This window comes from Lontra canadensis, unplaced genomic scaffold (genome assembly GCF_010015895.1).
Source record: "Lontra canadensis isolate GAN:19392208 unplaced genomic scaffold, GSC_riverotter_1.0 scaffold94, whole genome shotgun sequence".
NCBI classification, from domain to species: Eukaryota; Metazoa; Chordata; class Mammalia; order Carnivora; family Mustelidae; genus Lontra; species Lontra canadensis.
This window is the reverse complement of record NW_022631088.1, coordinates 2,400,850-2,421,493: the sequence shown is the minus strand read 5'-3', so window position 1 is coordinate 2,421,493 and position 20,644 is coordinate 2,400,850. Positions and strand designations below refer to the sequence as shown.

The window sequence follows — 20,644 nt, the reverse complement described above, 5'->3', positions numbered from 1 at the left end:
ACTCAAGTCTTCACTATGCAGATCAAACGGAAAACTGCACTGAGTTACAGGGCTTCAACAAAGAGGTTTGTGGTACTAATGGAACTAATAGGGACTTGACCTGGCCAGCGAGGGCTTCTCTGAGAAAGAATGGAAGAATGAGTAGGAAATAACTAGGGAAAGAAGGTGCCCCTGCCCAGCCTACTGACCTTTGCTTGTGTGAGCCCTGGATCACATGCTGATCCAGTCAGCGGGAACAGCAGGTGCAAAGGGCCTGTGGCAAAGGGAGTGGATGAAGACCAGAGTGGCTGGACCACTGGGACAGAAGGGAATGTGGTGAAAATGAGGCTAGGAAGGGGGTAGGCTGATGGCAGGCTGAACTTGTAGGTCTCTTTGGAAGATTTAGTCTGGATTTTATGAGCAAAAAGGAAGTTGTTGTTTTTTTTTTTTTAAGACTTTATTTATTTATTTGACAGAGAAAGATCACAAGTAGACAGAGAGGCAGGCAGAGAGAGAGAGAGAGAAGCAGGCTCCCTGCCAAGCAGAGAGCCCGATGCGGGACTCGATCCCAGGACCCTGAGATCATGACCTGAGCCGAAGGCAGCGGCTCAACCCACTGAGCCACCCAGGCGCCCTTGTTTTTTTTTTTTAATTAAAGCTTTTATTTTTAAGTCATCTCTATCCCCATCGTGAGGCTTGAACTCATGTCCCTGAGATCAAGAGTGGTGTGTTCCACTGACCGAGCCAGCCAGCTGCCCTAGGAGGGTTTAAAGCCTGTCCAATTCTTGTGGCAAACAGGTTTGAGGGGGCCTGAATGGAAGTGGTGAGTCCATGAGGGCATAGTGGACTCTGTATGAACAGGGAGAGTGGCTTTGACCAAGGACATGGTGAGAGCAGGGATGGGGGCAGAATTGGACGTGGGAGTCAGGGTCAGGAGGTGTCAAGGTCTGAGACACCGGACTGCTGCGTGGGAAGAGCAATAATGAACATTCTTTTATTAAGTATGATAAATCATGTCTTCATTTCTACTAAGGATAGGAAAAGAGGCCATGGCTGAGCTCTGGGTAAGGAGGAAGGGAATAATGATGTGTAGGTTGTGCTCTGTGATGTTTAATATGTTCTCGTTCAATCTGGGCAACAAAGTTGAGAGATAAATACTGTTATCTATTTGCAAGGAGCGAGCTCTGAGCAAGGTACCTGCTCAAGGTCACAGCTGGGAAAAGGTGAAACCGCACCGCCTCCTCTCTTAAAAAAAAAAAAAAAAAAAAAAAAGCCAGAACACCTTCTTTCTTTCTCTTCCGTATGCTGATAGCTGAGCTAGAGCTTTTTGGCAAGAAGGGGTAAGAGGGGGGACCTGGAAGAACTCCTGCTCTGGAGGAATGCTAGGGACTCAGACCCTGTCCCCAGGGCTTGGATTGTCTGGGTGTGCCAGATCCAGCCACAGGGGTGACCCACGCCGCTCTTGACCTGAGCCAGAAACTGACTCTATCCTCTGCATCTCCCACCTCTTCCTGCTCCTGGGGGGTCCTTCCCTGACTCTAACCTCAATCCTCCCGCTTCTGTCCCCACTGTCCCAGCACGCAGGCGCATCAGTGCCACCCAGCCCCGCTCCTCCCTCTACCTGTTGCCCGCCCTTCAGCCCTCTTCCTGCAGCCCATAACTGGACACTGTTTGCTCCCCAGCAGGTGCCCTGGCACACTGTGTCTGGACCTCCTCCTCTCTGGAGCCTGAGCAGAGGGTGCCCCTGCCCAGCCTACTGACCTTTGCCTGTGTGAGCCCTGGTTAATTTTTGCCCAGGCTGTGGGCCGTGGGGCTCCTCCCCCGTCCCCTCAGGGATATAAGTCTGGCCCGAGGCTGCCTTGCTCCTCGCCATCCTGAACCTCCCCCAGCCCCCACCCTGCCCTCACCATGGCCAAGGGCTTCTACATTTCCAAGGCTCTGGGCATCCTGTTCATCATCCTGGGTGTGGCGGCCGCGTGCACCATCATTGCTCTGTCCGTGGTGTATGCCCAGGAAAAGAACAAGAACACCGGGAGCTCCGCCGACGGCTCCACAGCGAGCCCCACGAGTGCCACAGGTCCCACAAGCCCCACGGGCCCCACAAGCCCCACAGGCCCCACGAGCGCCACGGGTCCCACGAGCCCCACGAGCCCTACGACCCCCACGGCCCCCACGGCCACTGGGTCCACCACCGCGGCTACCACCTTGGACCAGACCAAACCATGGAACCGTTACCGCCTCCCCAAGGCTTTGATTCCCAGCTCCTACAATGTGATTCTGCGGCCGTACCTCACCCCCAACAACGACAGCCTGTACACCTTCAGCGGCAGAAGCACCGTGCGCTTCTTGTGCAATGAGTCCACCAACGTCATCATCATCCACAGCAAGAAGCTCAACTACACCAACATCGAGGGGCAGAGGGTGGTCCTGCGGGGCGTGGGGGGCATCCAGGCCCCCGCCATCGACAGGACCGAGCTGGTGGAGCTCACTGAGTACCTGGTGGTGCATCTCCGGGAGCCGCTGCAGGTCAACAGCCAGTACGAGATGTACAGTGAGTTCCAGGGGGAGCTGGCCGACGACCTGGCGGGCTTCTACCGCAGCGAGTATATGGAGAACGGTGTCAAAAAGTAAGTAGCAGTGGGGTCTGTCTGCTTGGTGGGGGCAGGTACCAGATCCGAGGCAGAGCTGGATCCTCGGGGCCAGGGAAGGCCTTGGATTGCAAGTCTTGGAACCTGGAGCCTCTTGCTGGCCCCTGACTCCATCCCAGGTGCTAGGGGAGCAGCCCCTCACCTGGGGGCTTCTGTACCCCACATTAGGGAGTCAGGGGCGAGTGGTAAAAAAGCCTCTTGTACAGATAGGAAAACTGGGGCTCAGAGGAGAGAAACTTGCCTAAGGTCTCCTGGCTAATATAGGGATGGAGCCTGCCGGGACTTTGACCCTGACTCCTGAAGGAGCTCCGCTCTCCCCGAGGAGCTGGACTGTCAGGGCCCAGGGCTGCCTGGGGGAGACGGAGACGGAGACAGAGACGGGGAGGGCAAGGATGAGTCTGGAGCAGACTTTCCCGCACCCCTTCTGCTGTACGCCTGGCAGCACCCTGAAACCCCCACCCCGCCCACCCTCACGGGGTGCGAGCGTTTCCCCCGCACACGCTCTGACGTCCTGGTTTGGGCAGGGTGATCGCCACGACACAAATGCAGGCTGCAGATGCCCGGAAATCCTTCCCGTGCTTCGACGAGCCAGCCATGAAGGCCACGTTCAACATCACCCTCATTCACCCCAGCAACCTCGTGGCCCTGTCCAACATGCTTCCCAAAGGTGAGTGGGTCTGTCCTGGGGCCACACAGCCTTGGGAAGGAGGCACCCCAGGGCTAGGATTTGGAGCAGGGGAGAGGAGGCATCCCTGCGAATTCCAGTGCTCCTTGCCCAGGCCCCAGCGTCCCTTTCCTGGAAGATCCCAGCTGGAACGTCACGGAGTTTGAAACCACACCTATCATGTCTACTTACCTGCTGGCCTACATCGTGAGCGAGTTCAAGAATCTGGAGGACACAGCACCCAATGGCGTCCTGGTAAGAAGCTGGGCCCACTCGTCCTTCCCCTTCTCCGGGATTGGCCCCGGCCCGAGGGATATTCTTGTTCTAATTCATTCCCATCTCTGCCCCTGAGTTGTTAGACCAGTGTTCGAATCCCGGCGCTGAGTGTCTTGGACAAGTGTCTTAAGTTTTGGCCCTTAGTCTCTGCAGCTGAATGTTTGCTCTCTCCTTATGAAGGGTGTTCCCAACCCTGGGTGTCAGGCAGACGGCAGCCATGACTACTGCTATTCCCAAAGGCTCCTCCCTAGGACTCTGAGCCCCTCAGATACCCCCCCAACCTCTCCTCTCCTCCCTCTCAGTTTAACCTAGTTGGTGCCTTCACTAGCCTGCTGGCCCCTGGGGCCCCGCCCCTCTGCACCAGGGGACCCAGGAGGGGCCTCTGACCTACCTCCATTCTTTCTGCAGATCCGAATCTGGGCTCGGCCTAGTGCTATCGACGAGGGCCATGGAACTTACGCCCTGAAAGTGACGGGCCCCATCCTAGACTTCTTTTCTAAACATTATGATACCCCCTACCCACTCAGTAAATCTGGTGAGTGAGGGGCCTTGTGGTGGGGACAGAAGATGGGGCACCCCACCCAGAGGCCATCCTGCCAATGGCCTTGCCTCCGCAGACCAGATAGCCTTGCCTGACTTCAACGCTGGCGCCATGGAGAACTGGGGGCTGGTGACCTACCGGGAGAGTGCCCTGCTCTACGACCCGCTGTCCTCCTCCACCGGCAACAAAGAGCGGGTGGCCACTGTGATTGCTCATGAACTGGCCCACCAGGTAGCCCCCCCATCCCAGGGAGGGCCGAGAAGTGAGTGGGGGGCTCTGGGAGGAGAGGGCACAAGCCCTAGGCAGCTGCGAAGGGAGGAGGGTCCCAGCTGACAGGATAGCGGAGGGGAGTCACGGTGATGCCAGCCAAGTCCCGGCCAGCGCCTGGCACATGGGGGACACTCAGTGAAGGGGAGTTCTGGGTACTGTGAGTGACCTTCCCTCCCCAACAGTGGTTTGGGAACCTGGTGACCTTGGAATGGTGGAATGACCTGTGGCTGAACGAGGGCTTTGCCTCCTACGTGGAATACCTGGGCGCCGACTATGCAGAACCCACCTGGAATCTGGTGAGCGGGGGCTCCGGGGGCCCGGGGTGCGGCGTCGGCGGGCCCCCCACCCCGCCGCCAGGCCGGTCTCCTGATGAGCACTGGGGATTTGCAGAAAGACCTCATGGTGCTGAATGACGTGTACCGTGTGATGGCCATAGACGCGCTGGCCTCCTCCCACCCTCTGTCCTCGCCTGCCGGCGAGATCAACACGCCGGCCCAGATCAGCGAGGTGTTCGACTCCATCTCCTACAGCAAGGTACGGAGGCAGCGGTGGGCAGGCAGAGGCAGCAGGGACACGGCCCATAGAGCCCGGCTCTGGGAACATTAGCCCTGGCCCGGTCCTGCTGGCTCAGCCCCGCTTTCTGAGAGCTCCTCCCCTTCCCCAGGGAGCTTCAGTCCTCAGGATGCTCTCCAGCTTCCTGACGGAGGACCTGTTCAAGAAGGGCGTGGCGGTGAGTACCCTCAGCTAGCCGTGGGGGTGGGTTTCCCCAGCCCCTGCTGTGTGTCCCCGAGCCCCCGCCTACCGCAGGGGTTCAGTGGGAGAGGCTGGGGAGCACCAGCTTTGCCTTCACCCTGGCCTTTCTTTCTGCAGTCCTACCTGCACACCTTTGCCTACAAAAACACCGTTTACCTGGACCTGTGGAACCACCTGCAGAAGGTCAGTAAGAGCCAGCTGCCCATGGCCATTCTTTGGGGGTCCTGAGATGCTGTAAGTCTTGGGGAGGGGGGCGGGGCGCAGCACGTTTGGGAGAGAATGTGTCCAGCTCCATGGCTTCCCAGCCCAGGCAGGTCCTCTGAAGCCTTGGTTGCTCATCTATAAAATGGGTACAGCGAGAGCTCCTCGAAGGAGGTGTTTGCAGACCATGGGTCAAGACCCCAGGCAGGCAGCTTGCCTCCCCGCCACAAACCGCACTGAGCTCCATGGCAGGAGCCCAGGAGCACCCTCCTCAGCCAGCCCACACGGTTCCTGAGCCCTCCCCTGCCTGGAACTTTGGAGTCATTCTACCTACTCAGCACTCCTGGCTGCCCTGTGCCCCAGTGGGCCCCTCCCAGGCCTGACTCTGCACACTCCGGCATCCCCAGCACCAGCTTTGACCTTCTCGCCCTGCCCTGCCTTCTCTTCCTGTCCACTCACACCTCACTCAGCCCTGTCTGTGGGACAGACCCTCTGACCACCCTACCTCCCCTCTCCCCTCCCTGCCTCTCCTAGCGCTGGAGTCTGCACACTGCCGTCTTCCCATCAGTTCCCCTCCCTTACAGCAGCCTGACTGACCCCTCCTGAGTCCCAAGCCCAGTCCAGCAGGGAGGGGAGACCAGGGCCTTGTCAGGGAGTCACAGCTGGGCTCCAGCACCCTTCTGGCTGGTCTCCAGGCCAACTTCTATCTGCCAGGAGCCTGGTTGGGCCCTCTCCCCAACATTCCCCTCCCTGGACCCCACACAACCTGCTGACAGGGGGCACCTCACTGCCTCCACACCCACTGTCTTCCTAGCCTGCCTCAGTCTCTCCCTCCTTCCTCTCCTGCAAAGCTGAGCCCTCCTCCATGCCAGGTGCCTTTCCACCTCCACCCCTCCCTCCCACTCCCTCTGTCCCTGAGCCCCCACTCTCTGCAGCCCCTCCCAGCTCCCCTCCCTGCTCAGCTTCTGCCCTTCTGACACTCTTCTTCCTCTTTCCTGTCTTTATTTTCTCACTTAATAGCAGATGTTGACTTCTTGCTGTTATTAGAAAAGCAACGCATGTGCGCGGAAACAGATGAAAAAAACCTGAGAAGACAGTAGAGAGCACCCTAACTAAGCCCGTCCCCAGACCACCCACACTCTCACCCACTCGCTCGCTCTGCACCCTGCCTGCTCCTGGCCCTCCTGTCCTCCTCTAGGGTGGTTCACTCTGGGCAACCGCCCCCCCTGCCAATACCCACCTCACCTTGGGCCCCAGAAGTGGTGGGAGCGGGGAGCCCACCAAGATTTGCAGCGCACCTAACGCCTGGCCGTTCTCAGCTGGTCCAGCCCTAGGACCCAGCCAGCTCCTGCCTCCCTGCGGGTGGCACTTCTGGAGCGAGGCGGGAGGGGGCTCTCCGCTGACGGCCGCCCCTGTGGTTCTGCCCCAGGTTGTAGACGATCAGTCAGCCAATCAGTCAGCCATCCGGCTGCCTGACTCTGTGCGCGCCATCATGGACCGCTGGATCCTGCAGATGGGCTTCCCCGTCATCACCGTGGACACCTCCACGGGCAACATCTCCCAGCAGCACTTCCTCCTCGACCCCGAGTCCGTTGTCACCCGCCCCTCAGAGTTCAAGTGAGTGGAAGGGGTCACCGACGCAGGCGTCCTAGAGAGGGCTCCGAGGGCAGTGGCCGTGGCACCCCTTGGCCATCTCAAGTCCAGGAGTGCTGCGATCCTGGCCCTGGTGGCCGGAGATAGGCTCTCCCTCTGTGGCCTGGAGGATGGGAGTGCTCGGTGCGGCCGAGGGGCAGACGCGGAGAGCCCGACCGGGCTGCTCTTACCCGGCCGCACCAGGAGCTGCTGTCCCTCACCACCTGGTCTCGGGGGGGCTCTCGTTGCAGCTACCTGTGGATCGTGCCCATCACGTCTGTCAGAAATGGCTTACAGCAGGCAGACTACTGGCTTCTGGGAGTTCCACAGGGTAACCCAGCCCTGCCCCCAGCTCCTGGCCCATGTTCTGGGGGCTACGGCAGGCCTCGGGGGCAGCTTCCTTTGTCATTTCATTCAACAAATGGAGCTGAGTACTTCGGTTCTAAGCTCTCCTCTGCTGTTGCCCAGCTGTGTGACCCTGGGCGAGTTACCATCCCTCTCTGGTCTCTCTTTCGTCATCTGTAAAATGGGGTGAGAACGATATCTACCGCGCTGAGTTGTGTGGGGACTAAAGAAGAGAATGTATACGAAATGTTTACAACAGCACATGGCATAAAGTGTGAACAGCCCTGCGCTGCCAGGTACTGAGGAAACCAAGCTCAAGGCGGTTCCTCCTTGGCCTAGCCCAGAACTGCAGATGAAGAGAAGGAAGATAAGCAGCTAGAACTTTCCAGAGCTATGTTGAGTACTTTAACAGAGGCATGTAGCCTCTGGGCTGCTGCGGGACAGGAAGCCAGGTATAAGAAAGAGTGAGCTTTGTGGAGAGGTGAGGTAAGGCTTCCTGGAGGAGGTGAGTAGGGTGTTAGAGGAAGGGAAAGACTTAGCCAGGCTCATGGCGGCAGAGGAAATAGCAAGTGCAAGGCATAGAGGCGGGAGAGAACGTAGGGACGGTGACTAGGGCAGAGGTGTGCCCTCCAGGTGAGGCAGGTTCCTGAGGTCCCTGCAGGCTGTGAGGCACAGCGGCTGTGTCCTTGGGCCAGGAGGAGCCGGGACAGGTGGGAAGTCGGCAAGGACCACCTCTGTGGAAGGACCCCCTTCTGGCTGCCAGAAGAAAGACTGGAAGGGATGGCTGAGAGGGCCAGCCCTGGTGGGGTTGACTGGCAGGGACAAATTGTCTGGGCTTCCCCCTCAGTGACTGGGGCGTGCTAGAGCTGTTCATAAGCCCAGAGAGGATGAGGAGGACCACAGCCTGGGGAGTTGAGTCTGAGTGGCCCGGGGGTATGGGGATGGAGATATCCAGGCGTGGTCACTGGCCAACCCACGGTAGAGTTTGGCCTGGCAGCCCCGCCCTACACCCCTTCTTCTCTCCTCTCCTTGGCATTGCCCAAGGCTTGAGGACTGGCCGGTGCCAGGCTGTGTGGGAGGCTGCTCTCGTTGAGGCCTGGAGAGAGGCAGGCCAAGGGTCAGCCTGTGGCCTTCTGGGCAGCCCCACCCAGCTCCGGTCTCTCTCCACAGCCCAGAATAACCTGTTCAGAACCACAGGTTCTGATGAGTGGGTCCTGCTGAACCTCAACGTGACGGGCTACTACCTGGTGAACTATGATGAAGACAACTGGAGAAAGATCCAAACTCAGCTGCAGACAAACCTGTCGGTGGGTGTCTGCAGCCCCACCCCATCCCCTGCCCCAGGTCCCGGGCCCAGGGTGGCGCCCCAGACTGCCGGGCCTGCCCCCACTACCAGCCTGAGGTGACGCCCTCTGTTGCCCCTTCTAGGTCATCCCTGTCATCAACCGGGCTCAGGTCATCCATGACACCTTCAACCTGGCCAGGTGAGTGTCCCCTTCTTCCTTGGGCCCAGCCTGGCTCAGGCCTGGTGACTTCAGCAAGTGCCGTTCTGTCACGAGAGCTGTTGCTCTTACCGTCCCAGGCACAGGGCGGCGGGCTCCCCGGGGCTTCTGCACACCCCGCCCTGGGCCCCCAGATAATCATCCGAGACTCAGTTTGAGTACTTTACCTCAGGCCACATAGGAGTGGCCCCTGACAGCCAGACACAGGCCCGTCCCCTCTAAAACCACTCTAAACGGGCTTTTCCTGAGGACTGACAGCGGGCCAGGCCGCCACGCTAGGCGCTCAGAGAATCCGGGAAGGCCAGGATGGGAGAGAGGCAGCACCTACTGTGTTGCCCACAGGCGCTAAGCTGATTTAAGTGATGTCCCCCATAGACACGGACGTTTATGAACCAGATGTGTGCACATGGCCTGGGGCGGGGGGCGGAAGGCGCAGAGGGCCAGACAAATCAGAGAAGAGGTGGGCAGAGCACAGGTTTCTGCCCTTATAAATCTCTGCTCTGTGACCTTAGGCAAGTCACTTGACCTCTCTGAGCCTCAGTTTACTATTCGTAAAATGGGGACAATATGCGATTGGCTGCCGGTGAGGGCGGGGCCTGAGCTGGCCTCATCTGCGGTGCCAGCCAGCATCCATTCGCAGTGAGCACTGGAGCTGGCGTGGCTGGGGCTCTGGGACCTTAGGTTCCACGAAGGGGTTGGAGTTCCCTCCGTGGGGCTGGACTTACTTGAGCCCCTCTGTTTGTCCCCAGTGCCCAAATGGTCCCCGTCACCCTGGCCCTGAACAGCACTCTCTTCCTGAACCAAGAGAGAGAGTACATGCCCTGGGAGGCCGCCCTGAGAAGCCTGAGCTACTTCAAGCTCATGTTCGACCGCTCTGAGGTCTACGGCCCCATGAAGGTACAGAGGAGCGTGGCAGGGTTCAAGGACCCGTTGGTCTAGTGCCTGAAATTGCGCCATCAGGGAGTTCACGGAAATGCTATCTGGAGGGGTGGACCCTTCAGAATGCCACGACGCCAAGTTCTTTGCCAAGAGCAGCCTGGGGCAGGGTGGTGAGAGGGATATGGGGTGAAGGGAGCAGGTGCCAGCGAGGTGAGCAGGTTGGGGAGGGTAAAGAAAGGACCCAGACTGCTAGCGAAGTTTGCTGTTTGCGAAGTTAGCACTGTCCGAAGGCACGGAAGAAACCGCTGCTCGGAGCTGGGAGGCCTGCTGCTTACCAGCCGTGGGGCTTCAGCCAGCTCTCTTCAGCCCCAGCATACTGTCCCCTCTGTGAAGTGAGCAGGCCCGTGCCTGCCAAGCCCAAGGGCGGGGAGGGAGAAGCAGGTTAACAGCTTTGAAGTTGGGGTGATTGGGGGCGGGGTATGTTGAGGCTCCCATGAGGGAAACGTCACAGTTTCAGACAAAAAAAAAAAACAAAACACCCAAACTCTCAATGTCCAACAGTTGGGGATTGGTTAAGTAAATGGCAATATCCATTCAATGGAGTATTACACGGCCATCAGATAATACTCGAAGAAAAACAAGTGACGGCGTGCGTGAGATTGGGTGGGAAAGGGCAGAGGGAGAATCTTTTTTTTTTTTTTTTTTGCAGAGGGAGAATCTTAAGCAGGCTCCACACCCAGCACGGAGCCCAACGCGGCTCAGTCTCACAACCCTGAGATCATGACCTGAGCCAAAATCAAGAGTCAGATGCTTAACCCACTGAGCCCCCCAGGCGCCCCTTGAAGAGATCATTTTTATTGATTTATTTTTAAAGATTTTATTTATTTATTTATTTGACAGAGATCACAAATAGGCAGAGAGGCAGACAGAGAGATGGGGAAGCAGGCTCTCTGCCGAGCGCAGAGCCCGATGCGGGGCTCGATCCCAAGACCCTGAGACCATGACCTGAGCCGAAGGCAGAGGCTTAACCCACTGAGCACCCAGGTGCCCCGAAGAGATCATTTTTTATTAAAAAATTTTTCACATTAACTTTCTATCAGGGTAAATTAGGTATTAGTGTAAATGAGCTTTTAACTCAGAAAAGTGTTCAAGGATGTGGAGGCATAGCGTCCGCAACGTCTTTGTCCCACTGCCACGCAGGACCCAGAATTCACCCAGGTTTAGAAGGTTCTAGGTTGGAAATTGTTCCTCAGCGAATTTCAGGGCTTGCTCCACTGACCCCAGCCTCTCATGTTGCTGTTGAGAATCAGAGCTTTGCTCATTTCTGGTTATTTGAATGTGGCCGTTCTCCCCCTTCTGGAAGCCTGTGAGCTCTTCTGTCAGTCCTGGTGTGCCTTTGTGTGGGTCTCTCTCCTCCCCTACCCTTTCCATCTGGGCATTTTGACATTGCTCCCTAAGACGTTTTTCCCCTCCTTGCTGTTTGGTTCTCTTTCTGGGTCCCCTGTTTATCCAGCGCATTGTTCTTGCGTTGGCCTTCCTTCTGTCCTGCCCTTAAATTCCCAAGAGCTGTTCCTGGTCCCAGTGTCCTTTGCGAATCTCTGAGTGCTCAGAAGTTACTCGTCTCAGGCTTTCACCAAGCTTTCTTTTTCTTCCATTGACTTGTTCCATGAGTCTTCTGTTTGTTTTTGTCTCTTTTGGAGAGATCACTCAGAGGCTGAGCTGCCCTCTTTGGATTTGAGAGTGAGGCAGTAAAAGGCAATTAGAAGTTCCATGAGATCATGTTTGTCACCTGCAGGTCTCACTGAGGGGTGACTGGGGCTATGTGACTCCTCATGGGGACCCTCAAATATTAGTATCCATGGGATGTCTGGTTGGCTCAGTTGGAGACCATGTGACTCTTAATCATGGGGTCATGGGTTCAAGTTCCACATTGAGTCTAGAGATACTTAAAAAGAAAAAAACAAAAAACAAACAAAAAAAAAAACCAGTGTCCAAGAGTGTTCCCCTGAGACTGGAGTCATCTTTTATCTTTTTTTTTCTTTTTAAGATTTTTATTTATTTATTTGATAGAGATCACAAGCAGGCAGAGAGGCGGGCAGAGAGAGAAGGAGGGGAAGCAGGCTCCCTGCTGAGCAGAGAGCCCGATGTGGGGCTCGATTCCAGGACCCTGGGATCATGACCTGAGCCGAAGGCAGAGGCTTTTAACCCACTGAGCCACCCAGGCTCATCCTTTATCTTATATAACAAAGCTGTGATGCTCGCTTTTGGGATTGGGGATGGGGCAAGAAACTGGAGATGTCTCCATTCAGGATATAACTTTTCACCTCTGACCTGTCTCTCTGCAGCCCACCAATCCTTCCCCTGTGTCTGGTGACCCCTGATTCTGAGCCCCAACCCATTCAGCCTCACCCACGGGGGAGGGCGGGGTTTCCCTGCTGCCAGGAGAGAAGCAGGAGCTTGGGGGTTTAATTACTCCTGCTACAGGCTCTGACTACTTCGTGCCCAGCCCCCGCCTCACCCCTGTCCCCTGCAGACCTGTCCCTCTGATTCTATGCCACTCGAGCCAGCGTCGCTTCTGGCCATGTGTGCCCCGCAGCAGGCGCTGTGCTGCAGGCCCACCTGTCCCTCTCTCCCCACCTTCTAGCTCCTTGCCTGCACGGGTCCCTCATCCACTCTGGTTTCCCCTCCTTTTTCCTTTGTTCTGGAAGTTTGTTCTTGGACGTAAGGCAGGACTTACGTCCCCGTGTCAGGGACAAAGAGCAGTGTGCGGAGTTACAGAGATGCTAGGTAGAAAAGGAAGAAGAAGGGGTAAGCTCCCCAACTTGAAAATCATAGTTTGGGGACGCTCCTGGGTGGGTTGTATTTTCTGCAGACGCTGCTCCATGTTTCCTAAGCTCTTCATAAGAAAAGTGGGATACTAAAAAAAATACAAAAAAAATATTTAAAAATAAATAAATAAAAAAGAAAAGTGGGATACTTAGCATCGGGCAGCGGGGGTGGGACAGAGGCATTATACTCTATTCAGAAGTGGTGACTTGGAGACCGGACTGTTAGACTGGGGGAGGCTTTCGGGAGGGAGAACCTCAGAACTGTGAGCCCCAACCTGGGCCGGCCCTGGCCTCTTCGAGCCCTGTGGCCCCCGGGCGAGGCCTGAGCCTCCAGCCTTTCCGCCTCCACCTCCGTGCCTTTCACCCTGGCGACACCTCCCCACCCACGCCAGAGGCTGTGCGGGGCTCCAGAAAGGTCAAGTGTGAGTCTCGGCTTTGAAGCCCTTCCTGTTTTCTTTTTCCCAGAGTTACCTGAGGAAGCAGGTCTCGCCTCTGTTTGATTATTTCGAAACTATCACCCAGAACTGGACGAAACACCCAGACACCCTGATGGAACAGTGAGTGGAAGCTCAGAGCCCTGCTCGTTGCCTCATTTCCGGAAGTCACGGGCGGCCCAGCCACCCTGACCTGGGGAGTCCCGAGCCGGGTCCTGCAGTGTCGTCCTCTGGAGGACAGCTCCCGGCTGGACCAGGGCCACCGGCCACAGAGAGAACCCCTTCTAGGAGTAGGAGGCCTGCCCTGAGGCTCTCTGTGGCCTGCGAGCCCGTCTGATCTCCTTATACGAGGGACCAAACTGAAACTGAGGTCCCTCACTGGCTTGGTCATTTTATTTTATTTTAAAGATTTACTTATTTCTTTTGGAGAGAGAGAGAGCAAGAGCACATGAGCTGGGGCGGGGCAGAGGGAGAGGGAGAGGGAGAGAGAGAGAATCCTCAATCAACCTCCCTGTTGAGCCCTGATATGGGTCTCTGTCCCAGGCCCCTGAGATCACGACCTTATCTGAACCAGAGAGTTGGCTGTTTAACTGACCAAGCCACCTGCGCACCCCTTGGTCATTTAGATTCTAGGTGTTTAAATTGGGGCTGGAGCTCGTACTGACCCCTCTAGGTCCCAAGGCACAAAGCAAAGAGGGGGACCCGATGGACGGAGTGGGTTGCAGCTGAAGACAGAGCCCAGGCCCTGCCATCCTCCCTGGAGATGTGCATCGGCAGGGGACTCTGGCCAGAGTCTGGGCCAGGTGACCCACGGGCACACTGACCAAGTGTCACCCCTGGCACAGGTACGGTGAGATTAACGCCGTGAGCACCGCCTGCACCTATGGGGTTCCGAAGTGTAAGGAGCTGGTCTCCACTCTTTTCGCAGAGTGGAAGAAGAACCCCCAAAACAACCCGTGAGTGTGTCCCCTGCTCCTCCCCCCGCCTTCATCCGCCCCTCATGCCCACAGCCATGTCCTCGTCAGACCCTCGTCCCATACTCCCTGCTCCTGCTCCCCCTGACACCCCCACCCTCACCAGGATCTACCCCAACCTGCGCTCCATCGTGTACTGCAACGCCGTCGCCCAGGGCGGTGAGGAGGAGTGGAACTTCGTGTGGAAGCAGTTCCGAAGTGCCACGCTGGTAAATGAGGCCGACAAGCTCCGTGCGGCCCTGGCCTGCACCAACCAGGTCTGGATCCTGAACAGGTGAGGGCTGCGGCCGGCCGGGGCTGGGTAAGTTTCCCTCCCCACTGGGAACCAGGATCCCCACGTGTGAGAGAACAAACCAGCCAGGCCTCTGCACTCTCATTCACAGGATCCCCACAAACTCGTGCAGTGGGGTAGTACGTTTCCCATTTTACAGATGAGAACACTGAGGCTCAGGGAAGCAAAACCGCTTACCCAAAGCCCAGAAGCTTTAATAAGTCGTGGAGTCAAGAGCTGAACCCTGGTCTGGGTCTCCATCCCCAGCTTTTAGCTGCTGTGGCTTCTTGGCCTGCAGTTGACCACAGCTCAGTTCTTCTCTCTGTCAAGGGCTCTGGGGCAACTGGACCTGAGTCCTCTCGGACTTGCAGCCGGGCACGCCTCCAGCTCTTGCACGAGGGCTTCTAGCTCTCACCCCCGGGCCCCAGGAAAGAAAAGCCTCTCTCCATGTCAAAGACAAACATAGCCACTCTACCTGGGATAGGGCTCTTGACCCAGGTTCTCTTTCTTTTCTTCATTTGTCCATGGCCCGTCATCAGATATTTATCAGGCACTGGGGCCACAGGACGCATGATGTTGGCATAGCCAGTGGCCCTGCCTGGGAGACTCAGTATCCCTCCTACTAGAGGGAGATCAACTAAGGGGTCTTCAAACCTTGGTAGGCCGAAGCGATATGAAGAGTCTTGCAGAAGAGGTGTGGGGAGGGGGGGGGGGGGTCTGTTGCCCTCCTGGGTTCTCTCTCTCTCGAATCCTCTGACCAGAGCCCTCGGAGGTGGTCACAAAGTCAGCACCCTGCCCTCACAGGTTCCTGAGTTACACCCTGAACCCTGACCTCATCCGGAAGCAAGATGTCACCTCCACGCTTAGCAGCATCGCCAGCAATGTCATCGGGCAAAATCTGGTCTGGGACTTTGTCCAGAGCAACTGGAAGCAGCTGTTTGACGAGTGAGTCTGCGGGAGCATGTTAAGAGAAGTGCCCACCGAGGCTGGGGTGTCTTGGGGGGGGCGTGAGTGTGTGAATGGGGCCCCGCAGGGCTGGAAGTTGCGGGGGCCTGTGGGCACTGCTGAGGAATGCGGGAAAATGAACCAGCTCGAGGGGAGTCGGGTGGGGGGCAACGACGAGGCAGGTGTGGGCCGGCAGGGGGAAGAGAGTCCAGTTCTCTGCAGAGATGGGGCAGGGACACTGTGATCAGACCTGTGTGCGTGTCCCTAGAGTGTGTCATTTCCTCTCGTCTACAAGATAAGGACAGTCGTGGCGTGGCTGTGAGGATAGTGTCGCTGGCCTGTCCCTGAGCATTAGTTCCTGGCCCTTCACAGCGCTTCTCTCCCCACAGCTTCGGCACTGGTTCCTTCTCCTTCTCCAACCTCATCCAGGCAGTGACCCGACGGTTCTCCTCGGAGTTTGAGCTGCAGCAGGTAAGCAGCCCCGGACCCTTGAGTGGTCCCCAGAGGCCCATCCCAGTCTATTCAGCGAGCGTCCCCTGAGTGTGCTTTCAAAGGACCTTGGGCTCCGCATTGCCAGAGCCTTTCTCATTTCCAGGGGAAGCAGGGCATCGGGGCTTTTTACATGGTGACAGTTCAATCAGAAACATGCATCTGGGAATTCTTATATAGGCAAAAAGTAAAGAGAATCGTATAAACGAACCTCCGTGTACCCATTACCCAGATTGAACAATTATCAACATTTTGCTGCTGCTTTTTTGGGGGGTGGATAATTTTCGGGCAGAGATCACTTACATAATTTCACCTGCAAGTGGTTTAGTTATATCTAAAATAAAGGAATTTTTAAAAGATAATCTCAGTGTCATTAACAGGCCCAAGAAAAATGAACAATTTCTTGCTATCATGTTCTATTCAGGGACATTTAAAACCCTCTAGGTGGTTTTTTTTTTTAAATTCCTTTTGCAATGATAGATATGCTTGAATCAGAAGCCAAACAAAGTTAACTCATTGTGTTAGGTTGATTTGCCTTTTTCTTTTTTCATTGAGATACAATTTATGTAGCACAACGCTCATCATGTTAAGTGGTTTTCTGTGTATTTACGAGGCTGTACAACCATCACCACCGTCTAGTTCCAGAACATTCTTGTTACCCCCCAAAAGAAGCTGTGGCAGTCACCTTCTTCTGTCCCTAGCCCCTGGCAACCTGTCTCTATGGACATGGCTATTTTAGATATTTCATAAAAGGGGATCATGTAATACGAGACCTTTTGTGTCTGGCTTTCGCCTAGCATCAGGCTCTCAAGTTTTATCCATGTTGTAGCATGTAGCATTTATGGCTGAATAATATTTGTGCGGCTGTACCACATCTATTTATCCACCAATCCGTTGGTAGACACCGGGTTATTCCACTTTTTTTTCCTTTTTTTAGATTTTATCTTATTTGTTTATTTGAGAGAAAGAGCAAGTGTGGGCGACAGTACTAGCGGGGCTGGGAAGGAGCAGAGGGACAGGGAGAAGCAGACTCCCTGTTGAGCAAGGACACCCCCCCCAAAATATGGGGCTCGATCCCCAGAATCCTGGGATCAAAGCCTGAGCTGAAGGCAGACCAGAACTGACTGAGCCACCCAGGCGCCCCCACTTTTGACTATATGAATAACTCTGTTATGAATATTCATGTACAGATTTTGGAGTGATTGTATGTGTTTGTTTCTCTTGGGTTTTCACCTGGAAGTGGTGTTGCTGGATTGTTTGGTAACCCTGTTTAACTTTTTGAGAAATTGCCAGAATGTTTTCCAAAATAATTGCACCTAATTTACATTCCACCTGCAGAGTAGGAAGGTTCCAATGTCTTTCTGTCTTTGTGGACTCTTATTATTTTCTTTTCCTCCTTTCCTTTCCTTCTTTCCCCTTCCTTCCTTCCTCCCTCCCCACCCTCCCTCCCTCCTTTCTTTTTAAATTATAGCCATTCTGTGGGTGTGAAGTATATGGACTGCATTTCTCTAATGACTAATGATGACGAGCATCTTTTCATGTGCTTATTGGCCATTCATACATCTTCTTTGAGAAATGTCTACTCAAATCCTTTGCCCATGTCCTAACTGGGATATTTGTCTCTTTATTGTTGAGTTGTAAGTGTTCCTTATATACTCTGGATAGTAGGCCCTTACTGGATACCTGATTTGCAAATGTTTTCTTCCATTCTGTGGATTGTCTTTTTACATTCTCCATAGTGTCTCCTGATGTCCTGAAGTTTTTAAATTTTGATAAAGTCCAGTTTTCTAATTTTCCTTTCATTGCTTGTGCTTTAGGTGTCATATCACATGCTACTAAGAGTCTTACCATTTTAGCTCTTACATTTAGGACTTTGATTAATTTTGGCTTAATTTTAGTATATGGTGTAAGGTAGGGGTCCAACTTCATTCTTTTGCATGTGGCTATCCAAATGTCTCACCACCATTTGTTGAAAAGATGATTCTTTCACCCAGTGAATGGTCTTGGCATCCTTGCTGCAAATCAATGGACTATGAATGTGAGGGTTTATTTCTGGACTCTCAGTTGTGCATCATTGGCCTATCTGTTCATCCTTAAGCCAGTACCACACTCTCTTGATTACTGTAGCCGTGCAGTGAGTTTAGGAATGTGAGCCCTCCAACTTTGTTCTTTTTCAAGACTGTTTGGCTATTCAGAGTCCCTTGCATTTCTTTGTGAATTTTAGGATCAGCTTGTCCATTTCTGGGAAAGAAGAAAATGCAGTTGGGATTTTGAGAGGGATTACATCGAGTCTGTAGATCGATATGGGAAGGGTTGCCATGGAATAATATTAAATCTTCCAACCCGTTAACACAGATTTGGGTATATTGGGCTCTTTTTTCCTTTCATTTAGGTATTCTGAATTTCTTTCAACAGTATTTTATGGTTTTCAACTTGCCAGCCTTGCATGTCTTTTGTCAAATTTATTCCTCAGTGTTTTATTCTTTTTGATACTATTGTAAATGGAACTGTTTTCTTAATTTATTCTTTGTAGGGGCGCCTGGGTGGCTCAGTGGGTTAAACCTCTGCCCTTGGCTCTGCCTGCCTCTATGCCTCTATGCCTACTTGTAATCTCTCTCTCTGTCAGATGAATAAATAAAATCTTAAAAAAAATTATTCTTTGATGTTGCTCCTCCATCTTGCATCCTTACTAAATTCATTAGTTTTAGTAGTTTTTTGGGTAGATTCCTTAGGATTTTCTATATCCAAAATCATGTCATCTGCTAATGGAGATAGTTTTACTTCTTCCTTTCTGGATGCCGTCTATTTCATTTTCTTGCCTAATTGCCCTGGCTACAACCTCTAATAGTATATCTTAATCTCTGACATCTCTCTCTCTCTTTCTCTTTTTTTTTTTATAGTGCCATTTATTTGTTGAAACAGCTAGGTTATTTGTAGTATAGAAATGGCCACATTTTGAATTTGGCTGATTACTTCCTTGTGGTATCTTGTCTGATTGTCCCTCTCTCTTTCCTGGATTGGACTAAGATTACAATTCAATTAAAAGCTAAGGTTCAACTCAATAAAGAACCGTAGGGTGAAGATTAGATATGTCCAGGAGCCAGATTTAACCACATGGTTCTTGGTTTTGACCTCTGCTCTAGATAAAGGCTTTATGGCAGGGAAGGAGAGGGGGAGAAGGACTGGCCCTTCCTCTGCGGCCCTTCCTCTGCTGGAGAAAGCCTGTGGCTGTGTTCCACAAGGGCCCTAATGTGGATGGGAGGCCCGAGGCCTGGACAGCCCTCTGCTTCCAGCTGTGTGACCGACCCAGCCTGGGGCTGAGAATCCTCATTCTCCCCGCAGCTGGAGCAGTTCAAGAAGAACAACATGCACATAGGCTTCGGCTCAGCCACACGGGCTCTGGAGCAAGCCCTGGAGAAGACCAAAGCGAACATCAAGTGGGTGAAAGAAAACAAGGAGGTGGTGCTCAGGTGGTTCACAGAAAACAGCTAATAGTCCTCGGTCCTGTGTCACCCCCCACCCCCATGTGAGTGAGATGCGTGCATGTGTCTGCCCGGTGGCCCGCGGCAGCAACCCCTTCCTAGAGCCTGAGGTGATGGTGTCCTCCCCTCAGGGACAAAGCCCACGTTTTCTCCGGTCTGCCCATGGGGCCAATCCAGTGTCCAATGGCCAGATTGTCCAAGCACCTCCCAGCCCCTGCCCCTCGTGCCCGCCCGCCCCCACCCCAGGCCTGGCACGGTGCCTGTCACCCCGGGCCCTGGGGCTGATCTCAGGGAAGCCCTGCTCCAGGGCCAGATGAGCAGAAGCCTTCCATGGACGATGGATGGCCTTGGGGGGGTAGCCCTGTGCCCTCTCTCACCTTCCCATAAAGACCCTGAACCTAAAGAATCAACAGGGCACAAGACCTATATATTTTTTTTCTAAGAGAAAATGTAAATAAAGGATTTCTAGATCAGTGTCGAGACTCATTACTAAACTAGAGCAGGACTGGGTTTGCACAGCAGCCAGGAAGACAGCGAGGGAACCTGGAGTGTAGGGATCCCCAGGGAGCACAGGAGGGGAGAAGTATCCAGAATGCTTGTGTGTCCTGTGGGGTCCGCCTGCAGTGCCTCTCATCCACTGAGAGGCACTGGGGACCTGGGTGCTGGGAGCTACGAGGAGGTAGAGGCCAGGCAACCAGACCCAACGGTTATCACAGTGCAGTGAGAGCTGGGGCTCGGTGCCGGGCCCAGGGCAGGTCCTGGCGGTGGAGGCAGTGTTTTGTTTTTTTTTTGTTTGTTTGTTTTGTTTTTTTCAGAAAGCAGAAGTTTCCATAGTTGCAGATGCTGGGGTCAGCCCCTGCCCAAGCATGAGGGACAGGAGCAGGGTGCTGAGTGGGCTTCTCTTCTCGTGGCTCGGTCAGCATGCCTGGAACAGTGAGAGAGGGGCTTGGAGGGAGGGCAGCAGGACCTGGGACCCAGGCCTTGTCTGACCCCTCCCTGGCCAAGGGCCTGTCCCGTCTCCTCTCGGGGACCCACGGTGGAAGGTGGGATGTTACTTTGTGAAGTGGCTGTTTTCAAGAGCAGTGCGCAGAGAAAGGCCGGTGCCCTCCGGACTGCCCGGGGCAGCCAGGGGATCAGTGCCTGTTTCAAGGAGAAGGTATGGGACCCACATGGCTCCATGGCCCACACTGGCCTTGTTGGAAGTTTCTTGACAAATGGAGCCAGGTGGTTGGAAGCTCACCTCAGCCTCAGCCCCCCACCCCCACCCTCGGGGTGCAGGTGAGCACCCCCAGCTGCTGGAGGGCACATGGGAGGTGACACACCACAGGGCTCCTTGGGGGTCTCCTCCAAGTGAGTCGCTGGGGCTGGAGGCCCGGAGACCAGGGGACCTGGTGTCAGAGCACAGCTTGGCCAGTTTCTTGGGCAATTTACCCAAAGCCCTGGGTTTTGGCTTCCACATCTGCACGATAAAGGTGACAGATCACGGAGCTGGGGTGTGGATCTAAGGAGAGTCACGTATCAGGGTATCAGG

General features: G+C 54.7%; 1 protein-coding gene across 1 annotated transcript; it reads left to right on the top strand.

Moving 5' to 3' along the window:
• Positions 1-1,662: 1,662 nt before the first annotated feature.
• Positions 1,663-19,142, top strand: ANPEP (alanyl aminopeptidase, membrane). The gene is made up of 20 exons (XM_032836817.1): positions 1,663-2,606; positions 3,152-3,294; positions 3,407-3,546; positions 3,976-4,102; positions 4,185-4,339; positions 4,561-4,674; positions 4,769-4,912; positions 5,043-5,108; positions 5,249-5,314; positions 6,762-6,949; positions 7,216-7,295; positions 8,480-8,616; positions 8,738-8,793; positions 9,561-9,708; positions 12,984-13,075; positions 13,798-13,908; positions 14,033-14,200; positions 15,002-15,142; positions 15,532-15,613; positions 18,974-19,142. Exons 1-20 carry the CDS (start codon positions 1,888-1,890, stop codon positions 19,121-19,123), a joined length of 3,027 nt encoding a protein of 1,008 aa, XP_032692708.1. The 5' UTR covers positions 1,663-1,887; the 3' UTR covers positions 19,124-19,142.
• The last annotated feature ends 1,502 nt before the right edge of the window (positions 19,143-20,644 follow it).